Genomic DNA, 23,242 nt, shown 5'->3' with positions numbered 1-23,242 from the left:
CTCTTTGTTGTGTGTGTTTAGAAGAGTGTGTTATGTTTGTATGTTGTGTTTGAAAGTCAGACTTTCAATCTTCAATCAATTATCTCTATGTTGTCATTCTGATGAATGAATGATTGGATAGTGATAAGAATATATATATATACTTTCTGTTGATTGATAGGTGAATGAACAGATATATAAGATATAAGAAATAAGGTTATAAATAGACACAGATTTGTGTAACAAGCTAACCGGTAATATATCTTTAAAATATACAAATATATTAAGTTTATGTTAGGTGACCTGAGATAATGCAATTGCAATGATGGGCAGAAGGAGGCCCTTGACCCATTAAAGAATAAGATAGATACTCTACAAGACAAGACAGATATTATTTATCTTGATGGACAAGTTGTTTGAGACGGTGTTGAAAAAGGTGTTAGAGAAAGACTCGTGCGGCAGCCTTTACCTCGCACTTTTTGGGGGGTTTCGCACTTTCACACAACAACCTGAAGGGATTCTTGATTGATTGAATCATTCTATCAATCAATCAATTCATGTATTAGAGATAACATATTATATATATATATAAACAACAAATAGTTCAATATGCTAATATTATAATAGCATAACATATTCACAATCACAATCACATAATTACACAACATTTACAACATATATATTTTGGATAGAATCAATAACAATGTCGACTATAGATGGTTCATATTGGTTGGTTAGATTGACTATTATGGTCTATATTATACTCTTTACTTTGACATCATCATACTCATTGGTCAATGCCAATAAATACCTATGTAACGTCGACTCTACAACAAAGACTCCCTGTCCTCCCTTCTCATCATCAACAAACAATATCAACAACAAGTATGTATAATGATTGAACAAATGAATGACAATCCATACTCATTCAATCATACAATCAATCAAACGAACGAATGAACACAAACTTTAGCATCACATGTACATATATCAAAGAATGCATTAATGCTACGACAGGCTTGTCATTGGATTCGAATGACGTACTCAATATCAACTTAATTGATGATCATTATAGCGGCGAAGAGAACTGCGATCTGTCCTTTGACATACCATCACAGGTGATCATTGCGCCGTTCGTGGTCGGTGACACATCTGTAATCGACTGCCAAGGCTACGACTCGTTCATCTCACGCGTCCAATCAACCACGCTGCTCAACGGACTGAACATCAGCAATGCAGTGGACTCGTGCGTCAACGTGCCCATGAACTCATTCACGTTCACGCTGATCGTCACCTACTGCTCGTTCACAAACTGCTCGGGCGAGAATGGTGGCGCCATCTCCATCACCTACCCCAACTCGCTCAACGTCATGTCGTCGCACTTTACTCGCAACACGGCCAAGCAGGAAGGTGGAGCGATCTATGCCGACTCCACCGTCATCAAGCAGTCGACTTTCCAGCTGAACCACGCACAGCGTGGCGGGGCCGTCTTCTCGCCAGTCTACACCAACAGCGAGCTGACGGTGCGCAGCTCAATGTTCGCGTCAAACATCGCATCGGACGGTGCCGCAATCTACTCGACCGAGTTTGACACGTATGGCACATTCTTCCACGATAACTTTGCCAATGGCTACGGCGGTGCCATCTACTGTCGCACGATCGCCGCCGCCGGTTGCACATTCTCGATGAACTCGGCAACACTGTCGGGTGGAGCAATTGCACTGATCGACGCCTTCCGCGCCAACATCCTGTCCGACACAGAGATATACAACAACACGGCGTACGTCAGCGGTGGCGCCATATACATCGACTCGCCCTCCAACAAGTCGACGCTCGGCATGGCATCTAGCAAAGTATACAACAACATGGCGCTGGCAGAGGGTGGCGGCGGCGCCTTCCTCAATCACACATACAACGGCTACCTGATTGGCGGCAGCTTCTTTGACAACACCTCGCCTCTGGACAAGGCCAGCGAGATTGGATGCGACGCCAGCAGCGAATCATTCAGTTGCAACTTTTGCAAGGTGGCCAACTGCTCACAGTGCACGGCCGATGGGCTCGAGGGCATATGTCTGCCCGATCCCGATACTGCCATCGAAGGCTCTGGCTCTGGCTCTGGCGTAGACACAGGCTACCTGTGCATGATCTCAACACATCGATGTGTGTATGGAATGTGCCACGTGGACAGCGACACCAACAACTATTCATGCGAGTGCGACTCTGGCTGGACGGGTCAGAGCTGCGACGTCACGCCCACGCAATCTCCCACGCCCAAGCCCACCAAGAGGCCAGGTCACTCGACCAGTACCAAAGTTCTGGACATCCTTTTGCCAATATTCTTTGGCATACTCCTCATTCTCTTTGTCGTTACACTATATATAATGATCAAGAAGAAGAAACACAGTGGATACAGTGATCTACTTGGATAATCATTCATTCCTTCATTCATTCATTCATTCAAGGCGGGATGGGGATGGTCTGATCTGGTCTGGATGGTCATCCTATCAACCCAATAAATTATTGCCCTGCTGGGCACAATCGACACGCAAACAATTCCAGTGATCAAACTTTAGAATGTCCATCACACCCCTTTTGATCGCACTAACCCCACCTTGGAAGGGTTGTGTTGTCGGTTCAAAATTATTATTGGGGATGTGCTCTGCTGGTCATCACGATCAAAGGAATGGCGTGCACTCAATCAATCCATTATCCAAACACAATAGTATGTAGTTGTTATTGTTATAAAACTAACTTTAGAAAGAAATATTCAATCAATCAATCAATCAAACCAACATATCATATGATGGTGACACATGCTTCCTCCATGGTATCATTAGTTGTTACATTATTATTATTGGTATCAATAACAATTATTATTCCATCGACTTATGCTCAATCGGAGTCGGATAATATCATCACTTGTTATGTCTCATCATCATTATCAAACACATCTGATTGTCAAGTACTATCAGCACCAACAACATCAACATCATCAATGATATTATGTCCTACATTGAAATCATGTTGGTATTGGTCCGAACGACAAACCATTCCACAAATTGTTGTTGATCGACAAGTGATCATCAAGGTTCACCCTGGTACTCATTCATGTGGAATTGGTACAACATTGTTTGATCACAGTCTCATTAGTATCTCAGCTGTCGATCCACTCAATCCTCCAATATTCAATTGTAACGTAAGTTCGTTCAATCAATTCTGGAATCATTCCAGTCACTCACATCACTCAATCAATCAATCAATCAATCAATCTAGTATTCATCATTCATTGACTTTATGTTGAACCCTCAATCCCAATATCCAAATGATACTCAAAGGAACATCACATTGGACTCGTTGACCATCAATGGAAGTTATCTTATGGCCTCCAATTTGATATCAGTGATTGGAATGAAGACGATGAAGTGTAACTTTGTAATGAATAATGTATTGGTCAGTGGCTTCACCGGACAGCCAATGAACTATCAAGCGTCAACAGGTGTCTACACCAAGGACTTCAATGTGACCATGATCAACACAACCATCTCACAAGTCAGTGGAAGTCAAGGTGCAGTATTATTGGACACACCCAAGCGTGTATTGATTGATGGTTGTCAGTTTATCAATAATCCAGGATCATTCTCTGCCTCTGCCATCAGTATACAAGGTTCACAATATTGGTATGAGAGCAACTTGGCACATATAAGGATAAACAACAGTACATTCAATGGCAACTCACATGGATCAGTGATGAAGATCAGCCGATTCCAGAACCTTGATGTCATCAACTGTACCTTTAAAGACAATGACAATCTAAACGTTGTTTGGACAGAGTCTGGAGCATACTTAGTATTCAACGACACTATAATCACAAACAACCGACTGAATGGATCGGTCATCATATCAACCCGTGGTTATCACTCACTCAACCGATGCAATCTCACCAACAACCTGGTATCCAGTGATGGAGTAATTGTAAGTCCATTCTATGACTCAATTGATTGATGATGAACGTTTGACTAATATGTACATGTATATATCTGTAGAACCTTAAGAAAGCATTGTTGGTTGAGCTTAACTTAAAGGAAACGAGGTTCTTGAACAACACATATTACTTGAGAGACAACGAACAAGTACTAGGCTTGGACATCAACTTCAACTCTGGCTTTAAAATCAATGGTGGATACTTCCAAGATATCAGAGAGTACGTAATACCCTCACAACCATCGCTCACTCGCTCATTCACTCACTCACTGACATCCATCAATCAATCAATCAACCAAACGTTGTAGACCATTGTTATCTGGATTCCCAGAGTATATTTATGATGTTGATAATACTAATGTGACCTATCATAATGATCCAAGTGATTGTCCTTGGGACCAACAGTCATTATATAGAGGTGAGCAGTTGGGATGGCAATGTGTAAAGATATGGTTCAATTCTGTAAAGTATCATGAGAGCAGTAGTGATGATCAATGGTATGATGACGATAGTGATTATGGATATCATAGCACAATGAAACGAGCTATTCTTATTGGTACCATTGGATCAGTACTAGTTGGGGTGACATTCATCGCCTCATGTGGAGTGCTCATCAGAGAGATGAAGAAGAAGGTGGAGTTAAAGCAGGATTAAACTTTAATTTAATTAATTAAACCAATGAACTTTGATCATTCATTCATTCATTTATTCATTTAACTTTGTTAGTTATATTAATTCAATGATACAACCAGGTGATGTAGTATATGGTCTTGATAATTCAAGGTCAAGGACAGGACTTCCAAGCAACTCGTTTGGAGGCTTCCCAACTCCTTATGTGATGTTGGATAGCGGATGCAACTCTCATCTATTGGCGATACCAATTGGATCTTTATCATTATTATTGGAGAAGTTCCCTACTACATCACCAAATGCAGATGGAGAGCTATACACATACACCATCACAGCTGGAAGTGAATATGATTCAGTACATTCACCAACTCTATGCATCTCAAACAATAATGTGAATGGCTTTGTAGTCAGACTTTGTTGGGACTTGTACCCTTTTGAATTCATTCTCAGAGATAATCTATACTTCACTCTATGCTGTTGGTCTACTTGAAGCTCACAATAGTTTGAACATAGTAATGAGTAACCCTCTAATATTGAGAAGTTATATAGATGTAGTTGATACAATTAGTATTCAACATCCTGGTATTATAGTTACAACTCGTAAGAGACATTCACTACTTGGAAGATCACTCATTCGTAATGGTAGAAAGATGTACTATTCAAATGAATTGACTATTATATCTACAAATGATGATCGTCTACGTCCTACACCGAAAGATATAGCAAGCATTGTATCCAACTGTACCTCTCATTTAACAAACAATCTAATATTTGATCAATTTAATCAACTTGATGATGACTACAAGTACGAAGTGCCAGTGAACACCGAGGCTTTGGATTCATGAACCCATTAATTGATTGAATGACCACCTGGCAACATCACGTTTGACTTTTGACAGTTCAAACTCATGAATTACTATTCTTGGGATTCAAAGACTCAACACACACACGCAACCATAAACCCATCCAACTCAAGCTCCAAACATTGTTAATAAATAAAAATTATTTTATTCCCATCTCCATCATAATAATACTAAACCAAACAAATAATAATAATAACAATAATGAAATATTTATTTATAACTCTATTCCTGGTTGTTATGGTAGCCAACGCACAAGATGGTGAACTATCAACTACATGTTATGTCTCATCAGGGAATGAGTGGAATGCCAGTTGTATCCAAACAACAGTATCTAGTGTTCCAATTAATCTATGTCCATCAATATCATCATGTTGGGATTGGATGATGAAGCAATATCTACAATTGGAAACCTTTGATCAACAAGTCAATATCAAGGTCTATCCTGGCCTACATACTTGTGACCAAACCATCATCTACCTCACCCACTACAGTTCAGTGACTATCTCTTCATCAGATCCTATTGATCCCCCAACCTTCCAATGCTACGTATGTCACACCTCATTTCAGGAATCATTCCACTCACTAATCAATCAATCATTCACATCAAATAGAACACTTCATCATTCCTAAGTGTGACAGTTGGTAGTCACTTGATATCAAGGGAGGTGTATTATCATGATATTTTTATTGATGGCATAACGATCACGGGTCCGAATCAAGATGTTGTACACAGTCTGATGTCTTTCAAAGGAAACAGGCACTTTAGATGTGCCGTTGTTATGAACAATGTTCATCTAAGTGACTTCTTCACATCAGTTGAGCCCCTCATCAACATTGTCGACTTCAACGTCTCCCTGTCCGGCTCGAAATTCAACAACTCAGTCACTGATAATGGTACCATCTTCATTAACAACGCATGGAAGGTATTTATTGACAACTGTACATTCTCATCAAACTCTGGTGAGAGGGGAGCTTCAGCCCTGAATGTTCAAGGTATGCCAGCCCTCGATGATAGTCTTATTGTTGTCAAGAATTCAACATTCGAGGACAATAAGTACAAACCTGCTGTAAACTTGGTGTATATGATGAAATCTATATTCTTTGGATGCAAGTTCAATGGTAACTTTGGATACAAAGGTGGTGCAGTATCAATATCTGGCAATGACAATGATCACACTGAATTCAACAATACAATATTCAACAACAATTGGGCTGTGAATGGATCCGCCATATACACAGGTTATACCGGTGTCCTTTCACTCAATTATTGTAACATAACCAACAACAGGGTTAGCAATATCGGTGTCATTGTAAGTCCTCGATCGATCAACCAGTTGGTATAATTCAAACACATCATATTAACTCTTAATTAATTTTTGATATTTATTTAGTACATTGAAAAGAACGATGATATCATGAATTTGTTAATGATAGACACTTGGTTCAACAACAACACTGCCTTAGGAATGGAATCTCCACCTGGAAAGGCTAGAGGTCTGGACATATATTTCCCTGCCAACAGAATAACAATCACTGGTGGATACTTCAATGATATCAGAATGTATGTACCATACCTATTCCCATATCATCAAACAATCAATCATTCAATCATACTAATTAATTAATATATTCATTAATTATTTAGACCTCTCTTTTCAGGATTCCCATCATGGAGTTTCTCATCTGACGATGGAACTAATCATCTTTCTCCAAGTGATTGTAGACCTGAGGAACAATCATTGTATAGGGGTACACTAGGTTGGTCATGTTTCAAGGTTGAGTACAATCCAAATACGATCAACACCAATGGTGATACTTCAATCTCTGATGACTACTCTTATTCGAGAGATGACGATTCCAACAGACAATGGTCAGGCCCCTCAAGAGACCTTTTGCCAATCCTCAGTCCAGTTATCTTAATTATAACATTCTTGATTTCTTGGATCTTCATCATTCATGAATGGAACAGACCCAATATTGAGTGATCAAGTCCTGTCATGGCCCAAACCCTCGCCTTCGCCCTCACCCTATCCCCACCAAGAGTTGTTGAACTTCTTCAAACTTCAAATTTCATTTCATTCATTCATCTCTCAAACACAAATACAAATAACATAGAGATAATATAATAAAGACATGGATATGAATAATCTAAGTGCAGCGGATATGGAGCTCATTCAGAAGGAGATTGAGAGGATGAACATTAGCCCTGAACATATGGAATAGATGATGAGGGACAGGGTATGATGGGTTCATTCCAGCCAAGTTACAGAGACAACATCAGGAAGTTCTTGGCATCACCTGTCAACGGCCCAACGCCCTTGCCAAAAGAGACACCTCAACAACAATACAACAACCTAGAGCAGGTTATTAAACGTGTGGAGCAACTTAAGAAGCTGGGCAATGATGCTTTTGCCAAGGAGGATCATCACTTTGCCGTGTCCTACTACAAGTTGGCACTTGAATGTTGTGATCAACACATGATCACACTGGCTGGCTCTGGAGCAGACTTCACATCGTTGACCAAGACTGCATCGCTCATTGCCAGCAACCTCTCACTGACTCTGACCAAGCAGGACCATATACTAGACTCACTTCAATATGCTACAAAGGCTATTGACTATGACAAGAGCAATGCCAAGGCGTGCACTAAAGAACTTGGAGGGTAAGGCCACCAGAGAGAACACACCAGCCAGATGGCGAAGCGATGGCGCGCCATTCATATACAATTCATTGGACGATTTGGAGCATCTACCCTACGTCACCTACAACATTGACGACTTCCAACTCGAGGGCATGACTCGTAACGCCGACTCGATCATCAGTCTGATCGAGAGTGTCAAGGGCCAGGGATACATGACAAAGGTTGGCAGGGACCGCATTCGCGACCTCAACACCATCATCATGGCCAATGTCATTGGTCATGTCGACCCACTCTCAAGATTGCCCGTCGCCCGTGGCCTCTACCCATCGTCATCATTCGTCAATCACTCGTGCCTGTCAAACAGCGTCTGGTTCTACGACAGCTATGGCATGCTCACGTACCGCAGCACCCGTGCGATCAAGGCTGGCGAAGAGATCACGACCACGCACGTAACACTCACCTCGTCCAAGCCAAAGAGGATTAACACCCTGTTGATGCACCGAGGCTACTACTGTCAGTGCAGTCGATGCAGCAGCGACAGCAGCGGCAATCAATGTCCAAAGTGTCGCGAACCATTCAATCACAGCCAACTCAAGATCTGGGAGCCGCAGCCATCAATCGACTTTGATGGCCGCGCGTACCAGTGCAGCAAGGGACACGTGACAATGGCTACACTGTACGATGTGATCGAGGATTGGTCACAGCCTGGCGAGATCATCCGAGCGCCAGAGAACTATGAACACTATACGCGATACTTCCAGAAGGGCAACATGGTGATGTTGAGACACTTGCAGCTGCGATCAATCTATCTGTTGGAGCAGCCGTCTACTATGCCCCAGGTGCCCAAGATGATCGATCAACTGTTCCAATGCTACGATGATGCGTTTGGTGGCAAGTCCAAGGATGTCATGCCACATCACTATGTGGACGACTACCAAACATTGTTCTTGGCATTGCGAGGCATGTCCAAGAGGGATGTCAAGAAGTTACAACAAGTCAAGGAGCAATGTCAACAGATGCTAGAGGTCATAATCAATCTCTCGACACATGTATTCCGCTTTGAGTTTGAGTGTGACTTCAAATGGTGATTATCAAATAAACAACTTTGATTGATTGGATGGAATGATCCCATTAGGGTCCAGAATGATCATTCGGGTGATCTTCTCAAGATTGATCATGAGATATATGATCAGACGAGTGTGAGCACGGGGGTGATCAGACGACTCACCTTAAGAAAAACAAACACAAACAATCAATCTTAGGCTTTACATTCTTAATCGATCAATTAAAGAGATATAAAATGGTCGATATCCAAGCTGACATTGCACAATCATCGAGTGATGGATTGGCGACAAGGTCACGACTGTGTGGCAGTGGTCCAGCGAGCAACAGCGAACAGAACAATGGAGCATTGGGATTGGGATTGGTCGATCGCAAGTTGTTCAAACAGAAGATCAATGGATTGTTGATTGGTCAATTGATATCACTATGTATCTGTGGCACTGGTGTATTCAGTCAGTTGTTATCGATGAACTATAACATCAACATACCAACAGCCCAATCATTGCTCAACTACATTCTGCTATCATTCTACTCGATCATACTTTGGCGTCGTGGTACCCTCTGGCACAGCCTTCGCACCAAGTCCATATTCTTGCTGCCACTGGCATTGTTTGATGTCGAAGCCAACTATGTTGCTGTCAAGGCCTATCAATATACAACGATCACATCAGTCATGTTGCTGGACTGCTTCACCATCCCCTGTGTGGCAGTGCTCACACGTATCTTCCTAAAGACACGTTATACACTCATTCAAATTGTGGCCATTGTCATATCTATGGCTGGTCTAGTGATCTTGGTCATCTCAGACATACTACAAGGTCAAGATGCCAATGGTGGTTCAAACCCATTGCTCGGTGACATGCTAGTACTTGTTGCATCAGTACTCTATGCCATCTCAAATGTCGGACAAGAGTACACAGTCAAGAGTTATGACAATGAGACCTACCTTGCCATCATCGGTATCTACGGTACCATCATATCTTCAATACAACTGTAAGTTGGCTATGTTCAACTCAACATGTTCACTCGACTAACCCTCGACCCTCAACCCTCAACCCTCAACCTTCAACCCTCGCCTCGACCCCAACTCTCGCCCCAACACATAATGACGTTCAGCGCGATATTCGAAAGGAATGAGTTGAGGACCATGGTTTGGAGTGGACCCGTCATTGGATATATTGTTGGATTCGCTATCTGTTTGTTCACAATGTACTCAATCACTCCGTTTATGATGAGGATAGCAGGTGCAACTTTGATGAATCTATCATTGCTCACCTCTGATATCTTTAGTGTGGTTGTGGCTATATTCCTATTCCATCGACGACTGGATTGGCTCTACTTCATGTCATTCTTTGTAATTGTATCAGGTCTGGTCATTTACAACTTATCACAGCCACATCCCAAATCATTATTACTGCCCAATCTGGAGGGTCTGGACAACAACGACGAGTCATCAGCTGCGGAGGACGATGACGAAGGAGAAGATCCACTTATTATATCAACTTATAATGGAACACCACCGCTGTCACATCGCAATGTCCCTGCTGCTATTCTACATTTACAAGACGAAGTTGTAAATAATGTCAATGATGACGAAGATGCCTCCTCCTCATCATCCGACATCCGCACAAATCTGATAGGCAACAAACAACAACAATATCATCAGACTTAGACTTGGGATGGTGACCTTCACTTCACCTTCACGCCATCCAACTTCACTCACTTCGCCTTCCAATCCAATCAATCCAACAACAACAGCACTTGGTTGGAATGATGAAGAGGAGAGTGGAGGCCAACATCCTTACATGTTAGGACTTGGATCCTTGGAATGATCATAGATAATTCCACCTTGGCGACCCTCTGGTCGAATGTTACTGTCGGACACGACGGATATCCAGTTTCCGACTTGGTCTGGCAGACTTCAACACACACTTGGTTAACGAAGTGGCAGGAAGATGAGCTGGACCTCACCCATGGAACCAGCTCCCCGTCAGGAGTTACCAAAACTTCGTTTGAAATTAAAAAAGTGAGTGTTTCAGATCGATCAAAACACACACAAAAAACGAGTGTGGGTGGGAGTGGGTGAATCACTCCGCAATTCACTTCGTTGTCATCTATTGTATTCTCACTCTTGCTAGATGCGGGTGGTTGGTATGTTTGTTTCAGGAGTGAATACATCCAAAGCAGCATGGTAACAGTGGTAATGGATGGTGGAGTGGAGGAGGAGTGCCGGTGGGGAGAAGTGGATGAGTGGAGTGTCCAACGAAGACGCGTCTCTTTAACATCATAGTCAATAACATCACTCCATTAATAATCATTCATTCCACTCCACTCCATTCCTACAATTAGTATATAAAGACATAATAGTCTATTCTAACTTCATTAAATAGGATATCCTACTTATCTACTTTGGTCGACCAAATTCAACTTCATCCTTTATTCATTCATTCATTCATTCATTCGATCATACACACACAATCAATTACTCAATTAATCAAGTCAATCTAATCCAATCAATCATATACAACCCACACATAATAAATCACTTCCATTCTGATCGACCACACTCACACACGAATCGACTTTATCAAGACAACTTACAATCAATCACACTTCCATTCTGATCAATCCAACCCATAATAATACATATTACACATACAGTGATCCAACAGGACTATTTATATATTATTCATTCACCATTCCAAGCGCCAAAGGGAACAAGACGAATAGTTCCACTTCATCATTCATTCATTCCACCATCCAATCAATCAACCAAATATATATAATACCTATTATTTATTATTTATAAATATATACAAACATATAGAGAATGTCCAACTGCACAGAAGAATTAACCAGTTGTATAGCCAACCTTACACTGGTCACTGACCAGCTGGCTGCCCTACAATCATCATATGACGCACTGTTACCAGAGGACGAGTGCGCCGCCGGAACCGATTCAAACTACACCAAACCACTACACATAGCCGCAGTCTTTATCATCCTGGCCGCATCATTCCTGGGCACACTGATCCCCGTGGTCTCTGCCCGTCTCAAGTTCCTCAGCATTCATCCATTCTTTATCATCATTGGCAAGTGCATGGGCATTGGTGTGTTGCTGGCCGTCGCTCTGATACACATGTTGGTTCCAGCCAACGAATCACTGTCATCGCCTTGCATCCCCGTGGGCTGGACCGAGTACCCATACGCCATGCTCTTTGCACTGCTGGGCATCCTCATCCTACAATGCTTCGACTTTGTCATTGGCCAATACATTCAATCACGCGCACTCAAGAAGCGCAGCAAGCAGATGGACAAGCAACAGACCCCCAACGGTGCCACCGACGAGCACTTTGAGATGGGCGTCGATACAACTGGTCATGGACACGGCCACGCCCACGGCGTCGTTCTGTCAAACAAGGACATGAAGACCGTCGAGGCCTATTTGCTCGAGTTTGGCGTCACTGTTCACAGCGTTTTTGTTGGTCTCACTGTTGGCGTCGTCGACGACGGTTCACTCAAGACCCTACTCATTGCCCTCGTTTTCCATCAGTTCTTTGAAGGTCTGGCACTGGGCTCCCGCATCAGCGAGGCCAAGCTAAAGTCCCGTATTCAAGAGTTGGTCCTCATGCTCATCTTCTCTGTGTCTGCACCATTGGGCATCGGCATTGGCATTGGAATCGCCTCACAACTCAATCCAAATGGCGAGACTTTCCTCCTGGTGCAGGGCATACTCGATGGTCTCTGTGCTGGTGTTTTACTCTACATTGGCTTCTGTTTGCTGCTGAAGGACTTCCCCGAGGACGTCGAGAAGCACTGCAAGGACAGGAAGTACGAGCCATTGATGAAGGCTGGTATGTTCTGGGCCATGTGGATTGGTGCCGGTATCTTGGCTTTCATTGGCAGGTACCTCTAGACGGGTGGTGCTTCACCTCCAAACATCCCCCAATAAATATATTTAATGTATGACCAATCTTGGAATGATTAATCAATCACTCCAAGTTAATTTATAAATGGTAATCAATCGTATGTCTATATTCTTATTAATGAGTGCATCCATGATGGTTGGTGATGTCTTGATCAGTTTGGAATATAAATTGCACCATATCCATATCTATCAACAACTGGATCATCATCATTAAGTGGACTCCAGTTGTTGTCTTTGATTGAGTAGCTGAAGTTCTTATTCTTGCCACCAAGTACTATTATATTATGATTTGATGGATTGTAAACAATGCGGGCATACTCATACACTGTAGTTGGCGATGATAGTTGGTATGAAAGCTTTGTCGATATTGACCAACTGAAGAATACTTTGGAGTTTAGGATGTAGAGTGTGTCCACGCCATCAAAGCATATTGAGTAGTTTGGACCTTTCTTCAAATGTTCGTTGGTGATCTTGATGTAATTCTTGGATATGACGTTGAACATGTAGAGATTGGTTGCATCCAAGACATAGATAATATGATCATGATAAACAGATGCCGGGTATGATGTCATTTCAACAGGTAGCTTTCCAACATTTGAGAAGGCCTGAGTTTCAATATTCAGACAATCAACTCTGTTCGTATCATCGGTACCGCCAATCAAGTAGATATATTTTCCACCGTCATAGCAAGTGGAAATGTACGCGCCTCCCTTGATACCTGAGATTGGATGGTCTGTACATTGATGATTAATGATTGATATTTTGGAGTATGAGGACCTACTTGGTGCTTCAGTACCGCCAAACACATAGACATGACCTCTGGCATAGACGGATGAGGAGAAAGCGCACTTTCTGTCAGACCACTTTTCCTTGATCGAAGTCCACTTATTGTCCTTAAGTGCGAGCATTGAAATGGTGATTCCCGAATGTGTGATGATAATTCCAGGCCCGTATGTCTCTTGATCGATTATGACAAAGGATGTTTGGATCTGTTTCTTGATGTCATCGATCTGAGCAGTCTTGATATTTACTTTCAAAGGTTTGATTACCTCATGCTCATTGGTCATACTCTGTTGGACCCTTTGTATCATCGACAGGATACTCATTCCATCCGCGTTGCCTTGCTGTTGGGTACACTGAGGGAGAGTGTAGACGAACTCATCCATTGATGAGCTTGTGGCAATAGATTCAATTATTGTGCCAATTTCTTTACCATCGTCACGACTCTCTGGTGCAACTTTGTTGAGTATGATATTTACATCAATGACATCCTTGACGATCTCACTTGTGACAGTCTCCATCTCCTCCATTCTCTTGATGAGTTGCTGCATGATCTTGTGTTCCTCCACCATGAGATATTCATGTAGTTCCTTGAACTGTTCAGTGACATCTTTGCAAGACTTGTCCATTGATTGATGTGAAGTAGCAAGTTGATGCAATGTGCCCCATGCTTTCTCCAATCTCAGATTGAACCTACTATACTTGTTCTGATCGATTAAAGACTTTGTGATCTGAACATTCTCGAAACCATGATTATTATGTTCTAATGCCAAGCAATGTGAACAAATAATCATATTACATTGAATACATAACAACGACAACTTTTTGTTATGTATTTGGCATCTATCTTTCATTACTTGGTCATTTGTATCCATGCTATCTCTATCTTTATCTCTATCTCTGACTTCGTGTCAGTAAAAATGAAAATGAAGTGATTTCTGTGGGTTTGATTTTGATTGATCGAAAGGCCTTTTTTGGAAAGTATGCTCTTAAACATCATCATTTATTTAGTTCTACGACAGAAGCCCTCTATGATTGGAGGCTTGTACAACTGACCATAGAATAATCCAAAGCAAAGGTCTTGTAATTCCTGCGTTGAAGTATTTGATGTCGGCATCAGATGAAGGTGCGAGAGATCCAATGTGTCATTAACCAATGACTTTAGATGACTTATCACCAATATATAATGATCCCAACTAACACAATCTCTGTCATGACCATAATGATTGTTAAGCGTGACCGAGTCCATGGATCGACGAGGAATGGGCAACTAGGCACCATCTAACTTAATTTTCAGGTTCCTCACTGGACACGAGTCATCGGTGAATAGGTAGTCCAGGATGGGCAGGTACTCTGGAGCGTCGTATGGTGTACCATACGGATCCTCTCCTTCAAGGTAGCTGGCCAATGCTAGAGTGTGGAGGGATGGTAGTCGTCGAATAAATGATGTTAACTCAGCAAGGAATGATTCCCGAAGTGAATACTCAATGGAATCGCCAATGTCGTGTCAACAGGATTCTTGGAATTCGAAGGAGAGTGACTGGATGTGTAGAAGCCGATCCAGGTGTCCAAAGAAGAGCACGGCTTGTTCGACAGCGTATTGTGAGTAGCCAGAGTCACAACTCCCGCATTCATCAAAGATGGTGAGCGATGTCAGATTAGTGCAGCGTCCAAACAACTCGCTGCTCATCTCTTCCATCCATCGATGCTCAATCTTGTAGTATTCGCGTCGGTCGCAGCAATGTGTTGGATTCAACACTCGGAGATCAAGTGTCCTGAGTTGGTTGTTGTGTGGAAGTTGTTCAATCATGTCTTGGAACGGTTTGGGGTAGAGATGATTGATCACCAATGTATCGATTGATTGAGGATCGAGCGCATAATGCTCAATCAGTTGAGCCACCTGTCCAGCAAACACATCCTTGATTGCTACTGTCACTGTGCTTTGAGGTCGAGAGGTGAGCGATTAAAGCATTGTCTTTATGCAATTCATCTTGTGTTCGAGTGACTCTGTTGGGTATGGTGATCGTTTGATTGTTGTTTTTGTTGTTGTTGTTGTTGTTGTTGGTTCTGGCTCATCAATTGATGGAAACCATTCCTCACCAAATGCGTTAAGATATCCATCGTCTTCACCTTTGAATATGATTGATTGGATGTGTTGTGAATGATGTAGAGAGTACTTGGTGTCGAGATGTAGTGCGACATCAAACAACGAGTCAATCATTGCTGTGTCGCAATGATAGTCTGTTCTCAAGTTTGGGTCTTCATCACGATTATTAATCTTATCATGATCACATAATGATTGAGCAGCAACATTGATTATGAGTTGATTGTTCAATGATCTGACCATCGAATGGAATGACCAACTGACCAATGACAATGACCTAGTTGACCAACTCTTGTCCACATAATCATCACCTGATGTGCGCAACAATCTTACAATTGATAACAACAATAAGTTGTTTAACATATCTTTGATTGTATTGTAATATATGTTTGTATGTATATATTTGTTTCAAGATGTTCCCTCATCTAAATGCACATTTTATAATGTTGAATACCCTTACCCTTGCCCTTGCCTTTGCAATTAATTGATTGGATACCTGAACTGTAAATAATGTCTTGTCCATCGATTGGTATGAATCAACAAGTATATTGAGTAAACTCCACATATTTATCAGTCTCAAATCAAAGTCTGTCTGTTGGCAACACCTACTCAATATCGATATTATCGTATCAATTATATCTCTATCTTTATCTGTAGCTTCTAACTTATCACGAATCAATCAATTAATATTCATCCCCCCACAATCCCACTCATCTTTATTCATTGTGAAGGTACCCAACATTCAATTCTATAGATATATATATATTTATTTAAAGGGATGGTATGAGGTTGAGGATGATGAATCCAGTTGGTTGATTGATTGATTAAAAGAGGAGTAGTCGGGATACCATTCCCAAATCAGACTCTACTACCTCATCAATCCATTGATTGGTCAAGTTAGAGTAACAGTGAGGGTCAACCTAATAGTATTAATTTAAATAATAATTGCCCGTCCCATCCTTGTTATTGTTGTTCAATCCAAAACTACTTTAAAAGGAATACGTGGTTGGGTGTGTTTGATTGATTGATCATTCGTGTTTGTGTGGGTGTGTGTCAATCGATCAAACTAACACACACATAAATACAAACATAGAGATACATCGGGGATGGATGACTTTATCTTTAAAGATCACACATAAACATATAATTAGAGATATAATTGTGTTAACGTGTGTGTGTGTGTGTGTGTGTGTGTGATTGATCAATCATCTATTCTCTCACATAATGCAACTGAACAACATGATCAGCTGTTGCTTCCTCTTTGGTCGTGTCCATATTTAAAGTATATCAATCTACGCGTGCTATGCCGTCCACATCAAACCCCCCCGTCATCATGGACTGGACAAAGTGATGGGTAGGGGGATAGTATGGATGTCCGGACTTGGAAGCTGGAAGCGGCTCTTGGTTCATCATCAACATCAATCAACCAACATCAATCAATCAATCAATCAATAATAACAAATGCATTCACATCACATCACATTACACTTACGTTCTGGACATTGACAAGCACCATTCAACACAACAACAACAACATTTTAGAGCTAATAATACTACTTCCACCTTACTTTCCTTGTTGTTGTGTTCTTAGTTAAGTTATATAACTTCGACTACCACACGCGTTGCTTGCAAGTCTGGTTTGGCAATCACGACTTTGCTCGCGCCACACACTCTAACTCACTCACACACTATATACTACCAACCAACAACAGCAGAAGCAGCAACAGTGTGTGATCGTGATCGGTTAGATAATCTTGACTTGCTCCCTTCTCCTCCTTCCTCCTTTGAGCTCATACTTAACACGATCCAGTGGACACGACCCTCCTCATTCCCAGAGAGACAATACCCATCCGATCCATACGGCAAACCCTATCAATCCAAACAGTCAATCAATCAATCAATCACTATCCATCAATCAATCAATCAAATTAATCAATCTAAACAAGTATTCCCTAAATACGAATATCTATCACATTGATCATTCCTATATCTTCCAACTTCAACCTGTCGGAAGACTTTGTTTGATCCTCCATCCACCAACCCATCCTCATCACTCACTCACTCACTCATTCATACACTTCAATCACATCATATAATATAATAATAATATAATATACCATGAATCCAAAGTATTTCTTTGGACTGGTAGTCCTGCTATCCCTATGCTCACTAGCCTATTGTAAGTAAAATTGGAAACATGCGGAAACATAAACGGAAACATGGGAACACGGTGGAAACACACGGAAACACGCGGAAACACACGGAAAGTCTAACACGGAAAAATGTAAATAGCAACACATTTTAGGTTTGGCACAATAGCATGGACACCGTTAAGCGCTAAACAACAGAATGTTATAAAGTTCACTATCCAGATGGCTTATAAGTATACTTATGAAGGCTTTGCCAAGGTCAAGGTGGGCAGCTACGTGCTGGACACCGAAGGCCAAGCATACTATGGCACTGACATTGGTACGCTGCGCACTGGCGACGGTGCCATCTACCAGCCGCCCTGCATGGTCAACTCGATCAACAACGACAGCGACTGGTTCACGTGCACCATCAACCTGCAGCACACGTTCAACCCCAACATCACCAAGGTGTACACCGTCAACGTCGACGGCTTTGCGCGTCTGCACGAGCTGATCAACAACTACGACCAATACTTCAACATTTCGACTCTGGTGCCCGTCAACCCCAAGGGCGTCGTCAACTCATCGCCCGTCTCTGGTCTGTTGCCAATCATCGACGTAGCCTACAACACAAAGAACGGCTTCCAGGTGGTCGCCACGTCGCCCACTGGCGCGCCACTCACCTACAGTCTGTCGTCGCCCGAGGATATGGGTGGCTCCAAGCTTGTCCAACCCACCGGACTGAGTGTCAACGCCAGCGGCTGGGTCACGTTCACGCCCGGACAGGTCGGCCTGTACACATCGCAGGTCAAGATCTTTGACGGAACGTCTTACGTCGTCGTGGACTTCATTCTCAACTCGCAACCCGCCAAGAACTCGCCTCCATACTTCATCGACCCAACACCCGCCGACGGCTCCACCATCTACTGCCCAGTCAAGCGCCCCTGCAACTGGATCTACAAGGCCAAGTCCAACATCGCGTCGCTCACCGTCTCGGTCGTATACGCCAACCATCCACCCAAGGTGGTCGTGGCCGACCCCGTTGGCGGCAACCCTGTAACCGTGAACAATGACTGGGAGCCCACCATCGAGATGGTCGGCCGCTACGTGGTGTCGCTCGGATGTTACGACTCCGCCGGCACCCACGCCGTGGGCCAGCGTTCATTCATCATTGTAGTTCAGCCGCCAGCCTGTGGCCATGGACGTCAAGCCAACGACTCGTGTATCCCAGGCTCGCATCCAGATTGCTGTATCTGTGACGAGGGATTCGACCCCTCCACTCTATGTAACGACTGCACACCAGGACACTTTGGACCAAACTGCACAGCCAACCCCAAGTGTGACAAGGGCACAATCAGCAGCGGTATCACTGGCGACGGTGTGTGCACCTGCTATCTCGGCTACCAAGGACCACAGTGTGACATCCCCGTCAGCCAGTTCTGTAACCCAGCCAACAAGTCCTCGGTCATCGCTGTTGACCAAAACTCAATCGGCTACATGAGGCCCAAGAAGATGTCAATCTTCATCGCGACCGATGCCGACCCCTTCTCCCTGCCACTGATGCTGTCCTACCCCAACCCATTGCCAATGCTCGATGTCTACATCCTGCTCGATATCTCCCCGTCCAAGGCATCTATGATCACCGACTATGGCAACAAGATCAACAACTTGCTCACGAGCTTCCAGACTGGCACTGAGAATGTGATGTTTGGTCTCGGATTCTTCTCCGACAATCCAAAGAGTGCCAGTGACTTCCAACAAAAGGGCAACATCGGCTCGACCCTCGACCCATACATCAAGGATCAGTCGCAGTACACCACCTCTGCCGTCTCCACATTGAACAGTATGCGTGCTATGAGGTCTGCTGCACAGTTCCCCATCAACTGGCGTTCGGGTTCATTCAAGTCACTCGTGGTCATCACGGATAGCGATTGTGAGAGCGACTCGTCAGTGGCCGCGTCCACTCTGGCCGCCCTCGCCCAGAAGTCGATCTACCCAACAGTCATCGGCACCAACGGCGTCAAGCTCGACAACTGGTCACAGTTCTTCTCAGACAACAAGTTTGGTGTTGCGTCCACGCCAAGCGACTGGTCGACAGGTGCCTCGCCCGCAGTCTACTCGGGAATGAAGATCAACGTGCCCATCATCCTTAAGGATACCTATGGCTTTGCCACGGGCCCGAACCGTCTCACCCTGAACGCTGGTCAGAACAACCAGCTAGGCGTGACAGTCGTCTACCCCAAGCAGGCTGTGCCCGCTCCCATCTCTGACATCTTCGTCTCAGTTCCAGGTTTTGGCCAGTCCGAGGTGGTCATCAACTTCAACCATCCACCCTCTGCCACCGACAACACGATCACCGTCACTCAATCGTCATCCTTGGACTTCACCATCTTTGTTACTGACCCCGACCAGAACTTGATGAACATCCAGTTCGTCACGCTGCCAGAGAAGGGCAACATCACAACTGGCGGCTCTAATGTTGCCACGGGCACTGACTACATCTCGACCTCAACCTTCACCTACGTCCCACCCGCCAACACCCCATCCGCCAAGTACACATTCACCTACACCGTGTCTGATGGTTGTGTCAAGGAGAAGGGCACATACACTGTGAACGTCGTGCCACTGCACCCCGACTCGCCACCACCCGCCGTGAAGGCCACCTACGTGACCTTGGTCCAGGACCAACAGAAGCAATTCACCTTCAACTTCACCGACAACAACCCAGATACTGTAGCCATCATCTTGTCGTCGCTGCCCAAGAATGGTGTGTTCAAGAAGGTTGATGGTACAGTCATCGACTCTACCACAAACAACGTGCCATCCACGCTCATCTACGTGCCCAACAAGGGTCTGTCCAACTTGGACACGACATCCCAGCAGGGTCCACTCGATACCGTTGTGTTCAACGCCATCAACAAGGACAGCCAGGTGTCGCCAGTGTCTGCCCCAGCATACTTCTACGTGCTCCCCTACAACCCACCAATCTACACTGGTCTCAAGTCATTCACCACCCGTCAGAACACTCCTTTGCCATTCCCAATCGTGGGCCAGGCACCCAAGGGCGATACTGGCTTCAACTTGGTGATCAACAAGACTGAGGGACAGGGCCAGCTGCAGTTCCAAGCTTGTGCCGAGGAGATGTGTCTAAAGAACATCACCGACCTGCCAGTGACCTACTTGATCAATGGCGCCGCCAACTTTGTTTATGTGCCACCTCTCAATGTCTGGGGTCCAGACCTGCTGACCATCTACTTCACATTGACCACAATGGATGGCTTGATCTCAACAGAGTTGCTCACGGTCACTATCAATGTCACACACGTGCCACAAGGTCCATACATCGTGCTCAAGACGCTCGAGCCCATCCGCACTCACGTCGCCGCACCACTCACACCAACCTTTGACATCTCGATCAACGACTCTGTGATCGTCGCATGGACTGCCTACGACATTGAGTACGCCAACACCTCACTCCAATGCATCGTCCAGGTGATCCCACGTCGTGGCAGCCTCTACATGTACGACGCCAACGCCACCAACCTGCTCGGCACACAGATCACAACCAACATGAACATTGGCAATGCCACAGACGGCCTGTGGAAGGTGGTCTACGTACCTGTTATGGGCCAGTCCGGCCAGGGCTACACCAAGTTCCAGTTCGTCGCGGTCAATGAGATTGGCCTGTTCTCCGCGCCACAACCATTGATCGTCAACATCAACCCAGTGTACCGCCCACCAGTCATTCACGTCAATCAATCATCATGGGACACCATGCTCGATCACACACTGATCATCACTGGCGTCTCATTCACCGACGAGGACGTCACCTACCAGAATGTCAGCATGAGTGTCTCAGTCTGGGACGACGACACCAACCTCGCCACCAGCGTGTCCATCTCACTCTTTGGCGACAACCATGGCTCGTGCGTCACCAACGGCTCGATCATCGGCTGCATCAGCAACAAGTACGTGCTCAACTCATACCTCTCGCAGATCTCGCTGATCGGCAATGTCTCGGGACACTTGCGCCTCAACGTGTTTGTAGAGAACACTCTGTTTGCCAAGCGTCCTGGCGTCACCCTGGAAATGATCTCGGACAGCAAGGACCTCGACGTCAAGGTGCTCCCGGGCGGTGTGTCCAAGTCCAACAACACGACCATCCTGTCGGCGGCCATCGCATCGGCCGTCGTTGTGTCAGCCATCATTGCCGCTGGAGTCTGGCGTGTACTCCAGGCCACTGCACCACCCACCAGTGCATTCTTTGGTGATGCACCCTTCACTGCCGATGCAGTATCCACCAATCCACTCTATGTCGAATCCGGTGGCACTGGAAACAACCCACTCTACGAAGGAAATTCATAGTCCTCCAAAGATATATAATATATATTATTTGTTTTATTTACCTGTTTTTATAATATTAATAAATTTAATGTACATCAATCATAACATAATTAATTAACAAAATACAGATAATATATTTCCAAAACTTTTATCCTTTAAAGGATGATATAGTAGTTTGACTATGTTTGATAATAAACTTTCCTGATGATATTACCAAACAAATAAATCCTTATAAAGAAAGCCAAAATAAAATCCCGTAAATCTTGATGGGACAATATTTTGATAAATATATAGAAGGCAAATATACTAGTTGCCAAGAGTCCAATATAATTCTGGATGAACGTAGGGTCCAATCCAAATAAATGTGCAATAAAACTAAAATTATATTAATATAAAAAATTTGTAATAAAATATTATTAAGGTAATACATACAAGGATGTAGATCACTACTACTACAGCTATACCAAATTTATCTGCGAATGCTTCAGTCAACCTAGTAATATCGAAACTTTTATTTAACATCAAGTTAGTTGGTATCCAGATATGATCAGGTGGAAATATTACATTATATTATTATTCACTTGTATTTCATTTTTGGATAATTAATTCTCCGTTGTTACCTTAGGGGTGGTAGAAGTTGTATTATTATTATTACTATTCATATAATTCGATATTGAAATTGATGTTGTTATTGAAAATGTTATTGATAATTATTTGTTAAGGGTAAGTGAATTCCTAAGTTAATAAAAGTTCGTTGGTATGGTATTGATCCAATACCAAAGTTGGTATTATTTTTGAGTT

At 43.5% G+C, this 23,242-nt stretch overlaps 9 protein-coding genes across 9 annotated transcripts; 8 read left to right on the top strand and 1 right to left on the bottom strand.

Moving 5' to 3' along the window:
* Positions 1 to 727: 727 nt before the first annotated feature.
* On the top strand, positions 728 to 2,408 carry SAMD00019534_029620 (hypothetical protein; the record flags this gene model as incomplete). Its single annotated transcript, XM_012901095.1, has 2 exons — positions 728 to 864; positions 1,055 to 2,408. The coding sequence occupies 2 exons, from the start codon at positions 728 to 730 to the stop codon at positions 2,406 to 2,408; spliced, it is 1,491 nt and encodes a 496-aa protein (XP_012756549.1).
* Positions 2,409 to 2,974: 566 nt separating this feature from the next.
* On the top strand, positions 2,975 to 4,614 carry SAMD00019534_029610 (hypothetical protein; the record flags this gene model as incomplete). Its single annotated transcript, XM_012901094.1, has 4 exons — positions 2,975 to 3,175; positions 3,253 to 3,951; positions 4,023 to 4,180; positions 4,269 to 4,614. 4 exons carry the CDS (start codon positions 2,975 to 2,977, stop codon positions 4,612 to 4,614), a joined length of 1,404 nt encoding a protein of 467 aa, XP_012756548.1.
* Positions 4,615 to 5,834: 1,220 nt separating this feature from the next.
* SAMD00019534_029600 (hypothetical protein) lies at positions 5,835 to 7,438 on the top strand (the record flags this gene model as incomplete). Its single annotated transcript, XM_012901093.1, has 4 exons — positions 5,835 to 5,999; positions 6,065 to 6,763; positions 6,845 to 7,014; positions 7,099 to 7,438. The coding sequence occupies 4 exons, from the start codon at positions 5,835 to 5,837 to the stop codon at positions 7,436 to 7,438; spliced, it is 1,374 nt and encodes a 457-aa protein (XP_012756547.1).
* A 658-nt stretch (positions 7,439 to 8,096) lies between these two features.
* On the top strand, positions 8,097 to 9,176 carry SAMD00019534_029590 (hypothetical protein; the record flags this gene model as incomplete). The annotated part of the gene is made up of 1 exon (XM_012901092.1): positions 8,097 to 9,176. A coding segment is annotated over one exon (1,080 nt), but the record flags the coding sequence as incomplete, so codon positions are not given.
* Positions 9,177 to 9,394: 218 nt separating this feature from the next.
* SAMD00019534_029580 (hypothetical protein) lies at positions 9,395 to 10,828 on the top strand (the record flags this gene model as incomplete). Its single annotated transcript, XM_012901091.1, has 2 exons — positions 9,395 to 10,149; positions 10,273 to 10,828. The coding sequence occupies 2 exons, from the start codon at positions 9,395 to 9,397 to the stop codon at positions 10,826 to 10,828; spliced, it is 1,311 nt and encodes a 436-aa protein (XP_012756545.1).
* A 1,158-nt stretch (positions 10,829 to 11,986) lies between these two features.
* On the top strand, positions 11,987 to 13,072 carry SAMD00019534_029570 (hypothetical protein; the record flags this gene model as incomplete). The annotated part of the gene is made up of 1 exon (XM_012901090.1): positions 11,987 to 13,072. One exon carries the CDS (start codon positions 11,987 to 11,989, stop codon positions 13,070 to 13,072), a length of 1,086 nt encoding a protein of 361 aa, XP_012756544.1.
* A 164-nt stretch (positions 13,073 to 13,236) lies between these two features.
* On the bottom strand, positions 13,237 to 14,493 carry SAMD00019534_029560 (hypothetical protein; the record flags this gene model as incomplete). The annotated part of the gene is made up of 2 exons (XM_012901089.1): positions 13,237 to 13,802; positions 13,866 to 14,493. The coding sequence occupies 2 exons, from the start codon at positions 14,491 to 14,493 to the stop codon at positions 13,237 to 13,239; spliced, it is 1,194 nt and encodes a 397-aa protein (XP_012756543.1).
* A 3,066-nt stretch (positions 14,494 to 17,559) lies between these two features.
* Positions 17,560 to 17,901, top strand: SAMD00019534_029550 (hypothetical protein; the record flags this gene model as incomplete). Its single annotated transcript, XM_012901088.1, has 1 exon — positions 17,560 to 17,901. A coding segment is annotated over one exon (342 nt), but the record flags the coding sequence as incomplete, so codon positions are not given.
* Positions 17,902 to 18,340: 439 nt separating this feature from the next.
* On the top strand, positions 18,341 to 22,462 carry SAMD00019534_029540 (hypothetical protein; the record flags this gene model as incomplete). Its single annotated transcript, XM_012901087.1, has 1 exon — positions 18,341 to 22,462. One exon carries the CDS (start codon positions 18,341 to 18,343, stop codon positions 22,460 to 22,462), a length of 4,122 nt encoding a protein of 1,373 aa, XP_012756541.1.
* Between the last annotated feature and the right edge of the window lie 780 nt (positions 22,463 to 23,242).

Source organism: Acytostelium subglobosum (assembly GCF_000787575.1).
Source record: "Acytostelium subglobosum LB1 DNA, scaffold: scaffold5, whole genome shotgun sequence".
Taxonomy (NCBI): Eukaryota; Evosea; class Eumycetozoa; order Acytosteliales; family Acytosteliaceae; genus Acytostelium; species Acytostelium subglobosum.
Note: the sequence above shows the minus strand (reverse complement) of the source record. Positions and strands in the feature narration are given on the sequence as shown.